Source organism: Lipotes vexillifer, unplaced genomic scaffold (assembly GCF_000442215.2).
Source record: "Lipotes vexillifer unplaced genomic scaffold, Lipotes_vexillifer_v1.1 scaffold525, whole genome shotgun sequence".
Classification (NCBI taxonomy): Eukaryota; Metazoa; Chordata; class Mammalia; order Artiodactyla; family Lipotidae; genus Lipotes; species Lipotes vexillifer.
This window is the reverse complement of record NW_006786891.1, coordinates 604073-609596: the sequence shown is the minus strand read 5'-3', so window position 1 is coordinate 609596 and position 5524 is coordinate 604073. Positions and strand designations below refer to the sequence as shown.

The window sequence follows — 5524 nt, the reverse complement described above, 5'->3', positions numbered from 1 at the left end:
ATTTTGCAGATCAACAGAAATGTTGAAGGTGAAAAAAAAGAGTCTCAGAGTTATTTATGCCAGAAGGGACCCGAAAGATTACCCACGTAACCTCCCCCCCCCCTTTTTTTTTTTGCGGTACGCGGGCCTCTCACTGCTGTGGCCCCTCCCGTCGCAGAGCACAGGCTCCGGACGCGCAGGCTCAGCGGCCATGGCTCACGGGCCCAGCTGATCCTCAGCATGTGGGATCCTCCCGGACCGGGGCACAAACCCATGTCCCCTGCATTGGCAGGCAGACTCTCAACCACTGCGCCACCAGGGAAGCCCACCTCCCTCATTTTATAAGTGGGAAATCAAGACTCAGTGATGGGGAATAACTGGTCCAGAGTCACACTTGATTTAAGGGCAGAGTCTGAGTCTCCTGATTCCAAGTCCAAAGCGCCATCCTCTGCACTGTGTCAAAGAAGGCAACATCTCCACAGAGCTGACCCTGAAGGGTCCTTTTATGTAGTCATTGGACCCGTCGCTAGTTAATGCACTTTCCTAGGAAAATAAGCTGCATTTAGAATGGAGAGAAAACTTGGGAGAGACTCTCCCTCCTCCCCCACTGACTTCTGAAGTGTCAAGCTGGGGATTCAGGCCAGGGCTTGGGAGGAAAGATTCTCAGGAATCGTTGCTAGCTCCACATCATTGTTTCAGTTAAAAACCAAACATGTGCCTGTGTCCAAACAAGCTAGAACCATGAACTGATGCATTCAGGCTGTTTCTGGTGTCAGAGGCGTGTTTTTTTGTTTTTTATTTTTTTGGGGTGTTTAATTAAGTGGCTTCCACCAGAAGTAGTTTCACATCTGCTCTTCAGTAGAAACTAAGCTTTCACCCTCAGGAGAATGAGGTTAGGACTGGGACCTCTGAGTTCACTTTTCCCAATTTTTTCAGGGTCCTACCCCCTTAGATTTATTCTGCTTTGAATCACATTTCCCAGTTGGACTACTCAAGAGTGATTGAAACATGGGTTGGAGGAAAGGGCAGGATGGGGAGAAGACCCTAAGAGGAAGGGCAGATGGGATTAGAACTATTTGATTTAGAGAAAGGGCAGATTCCAGGGGTCATGATTTCTGTTCTCAAATCATCTAAGGGTGTCACGGGGCAGAGGGAGCAGAGACTGTGAAGTCTCTGACAGCAGAGCTGGTACAAATGGAGTGGGGAGAGGAAGAATTTCCAGGAGGCAGATTTCAGCTTAAAGCAAGGAAAACTTTCTGATTATGAGAGATGCCCAAAGATGGTGTGGAAACTGAGCTCCCATCCCTGCCTAGAAGGTATGCTTTAGAAGAGATTTGGCTGTGAGGCTTGACAGCCAATTGTCAGAGACATGAAGGTTGGAATTGACTAGTGAGACTTGGTAAAATTTGGGATTCCACCAACTGTAAATTTTTCAGATTCTGGGAGTCTAAGAACCAATGACCAATGTCATGGAGTTCCACAGTTAAGAACCTGCTGGAAAGCAGCAAAGTCAGAAATTTGTGACCTGTTTCTTTATCTTGCCTGTGTTTCTCTTTTTCTCTCTTTGTCTTTCTTGAGCTCATGCACTTACTCTTTCATATAGCAGGAACCTTTGTCATTTTGCAGGGGATAATCTTTTTCCTTTAAGTGTGTTTCTGACTCAGCCTTTGCTCCTTCAGCATCATTTAGAGAGGCTGAGCTCTCTGGAGATTAGCTCTGGCCTGTCACCACAGCAACTGCCCAGGCCCTGTGGGCATCCGTGGTAACAGGTGAGGGCTTTGAGAAACAAGGCTTGTCTAGTGGTGAGAGGAAGCCCCACAGGGAGCCTGATATGAAACAAGCAGGTTGTGTATGGAGAGGTCTTTTTCAAAAGGATTAGCTATGCAGGTGTGTCTCACTTTACACAGTTGGCCAGGCCCTGAAAAGTGTGCGTGGGTGTGTCAAATTTTGGTCAAGGGAGGAAATCTTATTTTAAAGGCAGAAAAGAGACTCGCTTTTCCAAGTCCCTGTAGTGAATCCCCTTCATAAAGTGGATTCTCCTTTTATAAAATGAACCTCTGCCCACATTATGACCTAGTTAGTCTAGTGCTGAGTGTCTGTGAGTGGGGCCATCCATAGAGAACCCCAGGGGCATGCTTCCACTTTCACTGCAGGCAAGGAACAGCAGCACATCAGCTGAGGGAAGACAGAGTATAACGGGGAAGCAGAGTGGGTGTGGTGCCACAATGAAGGGAGACCAGGACAGTGGGCCTTGCCTAGCATGAGCAGCTCTGCTGCAGCAGTGGCGGGGTGTCCGAGAGACGGGTGTTCTTGGAGGTGCCCAGCAAGGAGGGGTCTGTGTCCAGCGTATCAGACATCTTGTCGCAAATGGCGTCCACCAGACACTCGAAGGCCTGCCTCACGCTGATGTTCTCCTTGGCGCTGGCTTCAAAGAAGTCAAACCCTGAGGATAGAAGAGAGATAGCAGTAAGGATCTTTCCCTTCCTTTTCATGCCCCCTGGCCAGAACACTCTGCATTAATACAGCCAGTGCTCAGGAGTAAAGCAAGGAGGCCTAATTCCACGGGCAGAGGATTCTGCCTCAAGGAGAGGGTACCGGGCAGGTATTACCTGCACTGGTTTTAGAGTCAGACGGATCCTGGCTCTATCACTGACCAGCTGTGTAACAAGTCACCTATTTTCTTTATGAATCAATTCCCTAGTTTATAAATTGGGATAATTTTATCTATCTCATAGAATTATTTCAAGGTTTAAACAAGATGATGCATGTAAAGTGTATAGTCCTGTGCCTGATAACACGGCGTGTGTGTGTGTGTGTGTGTGTGTGTGTGTCTGTGTGTCTGTGTGAAAATTAGGTGTTTTCTGAGAGTGACTACTTGACTATGTGTACACAGCACTTGAGCTTCCAAAGCATTGATCAGCATCCATTATCTCATTTGATCCTCATGTCACCCCTAGGGGAAGGAGGGTCCAGGCAGAGCCTCTCCATTTCACTAATGCCCACGCTGTGGCTCAGAGACGTAAGCTGACCTGCCCAAGGTCACCAGTATAAGAAGCCCAAGCTTTGTCATTTTTGACCAGGGCTTTCACTCCACTTTCCACAGGGCTTTCACTCCACTTTCCCCTGCCTCTACTCACCCCAGCCTGGCCAGTCTAGTCTGGGTTCTGGGAGACACTCCAAGATCCACACTAAATAAGCGGAGCTTCATTTGCTCTGTCTACTCACAGACACACTGGGTTATCTCCCCTCAGAGGGGTTCCTCCTCCCTGAATTTCCAGGAATCGCCCTGGATCTCTCGCTCCTCACACGGACCCAACAAATTGCCCAGGAAAAACTGCACCTGAAGGGTGAGACATTCTTGTCTGTTTTGCACCTTGAGATCCTTAAAGGTACTTTCTGTGACAATGAACAGAACTTGGTTGTCCCAGGAGACACAAGCAAGGCCCTCCTGATTCAGACAAAGCAGGCTGCTTTCCAACTGAGGGTCTTGGCCAGGTTGGTGGCAGCCCTTAGAAGCATAAGCCTCCATTCTCCATCATGTCCCTGCGCCGGCCTACTCGTTTGTCTGTCCACCTTCTTCTTTCCCTTCCTTCTGAGTCCATCTTTATTTCGCCTCAAAAGCTTCCCTCTTCCCTTTTTTCCATGTTAGCTCCTTCTTTTCCCCTTATGTTTCTCATACTCCTTGGGATCCTTAATATTTATTGAGTGCCTACTATATGCCAGATGCTATGCTAGGAGCTTTACAAATATTGTTTTCCTTAATCCTCACAACAGCCTGTGGGGTAAATATAATCACCTCCAACTTACAAAAGAAAAATGAAGGCTCTAAGAGATTACCTAACTCACACAAGGTCACGTGACTGTGTTAGTGGAAACTGGTTTTAGATCTGGGTCTGGCTAGCTCCTACATCCATACACACCCCTGCCTCCCGTTTCGGCCTCCTTTGCTTTTATCTGACTACCACAGTGTCTGAATCTGGGCAAGTCACTTCATCTTTCTGAATCACTTAACCTCTCTGAGCCTCCTTGTCTTCATCTGTAAAATGAAGACATTAACATCTTTTTCCTGGGGGTCCTCATTAGGAATAATTTAAATGAAAAATGTTACACATGAAAATTGGAAAGACATGGAAGTGCCTAACACATGAGGCAAAATAATTGTTATTTTTTAAAAATTACTGAGAGCAGTCCTGGAGGATTGAGCGAGACAATGGATAAATTGCTGTACAAAGTCGCCTGTTACAATGACAGTTTCTTTCTGCTCGTCTTTCATCTGCTCCTCTCACTTCCTCTTCATCCCTTTCTCCCTCTTTTGTCATCCTCTCACACAGAGGAGGGGGGTCTCTTTCCTCCTCCCTCCTTCTCCCTATTATCCCATTGTCCACAGAGAGGGCTGAAGCCCCCAGGTACAAACAGGGCTCCTCTTCCCCGGGCCATGCCAGCTTGAAGGCACTCGCAATTCTTGCCAGCCTGCCTCTGGTTGACAGCCTCTCCTGTAGCCCATTTCCTGACGTGGGAAAGCAAGGTGCAGAAGTGCCTGCTAATTGAGGACATGTGATGAAGAAGGAAGAGGCTGCTGGCTCCTTATCCTCAGGCTGTAGAGACGCAGTTGGCTTGAGAGACCCTCCAGCATGTAGCTTTTCCTTAATGAATATCATAAACATTGACTCTCTGGCCTTTGACTGGTTTGTTACAAGTGACAGTGTTTGGGGAAGTGGGCAGAGTATGTTGCTTGCCTAGGAAAGGGGCAAACAGGTAAAGAAGTAAATAGGCTTAAACCATCAGTTTGGATGAAGATGGGGACACAGGTCAAGGCCAGGATCACCAACCCCTTCTGAGGAATTGGCACTGAGGGGAGGACGTGTCCCATTGCGCAGGTGGGCAGTGGGAAGAAGCCCAGAAGTCAGACAGCCTGGATTTGAATATAGTCTCTGTCAGCTACCAGCTGTGTGACCTCAGGCAAATTGCCTAATTTTTCCCAGCCTCTGTATCCTCATCTGTAGAATGGGTGAATAACACCTACCTCATAGGGTGGTAATAAGAATTAAACGCACAAAAGTATGTGAAGTGGTTGGCATGTGTAATACATGACCATTCCCTTTCCCTTATGTTCCCAGTCCATCTGAGTCCCAGCTTCCTTGCCCCTCCATCAGTCCCCAGGGCCTTTGGGGAAAGCCTCTTTTTCTTCCTCATTCAGGGTCAATCAATAAACCAGGTCTTTATTGAACATTAACTTTGTGCCAGGTCTTGCACTGAGTGCCAGGGACAAGGGGAGACCAAATCTAATTGTGGAGAAAAGACACACTTATCAGAGTGTCAGTCCCTCACACGTTCATAGTCCTTAACGATTCCCAAATACAATTTTAAAACAACTTTTGGGCGGGGGGGCAAGGCAAGGGTTATCACTTATAATTTACAGATAAGGAAACTGAGGCTCAGGGATGGGGCATAAGCCAGGGCTCTATCCCTTATGCCCCCTTGTCTCACTCTCAGTTGGGACAGTGACAGAATACACTATAACCCAGGTAGAGCAAACCAGAGGCTG

At 47.6% G+C, this 5524-nt stretch overlaps 1 protein-coding gene across 1 annotated transcript in view; it reads right to left on the bottom strand.

Annotated features, from left to right (window-relative positions):
* Nucleotides 1–1848: 1848 nt before the first annotated feature.
* The window catches only part of RAB3B (RAB3B, member RAS oncogene family), a 66268-nt gene continuing 62592 nt past the window's right edge, over nucleotides 1849–5524 (bottom strand). The window contains exon 5 of the mRNA XM_007459617.1: nucleotides 1849–2422. Coding sequence (XP_007459679.1) covers nucleotides 2235–2422 — 188 coding nt within the window. The 3' untranslated portion in view covers nucleotides 1849–2234. The remainder of the gene's footprint in view (nucleotides 2423–5524) is intronic.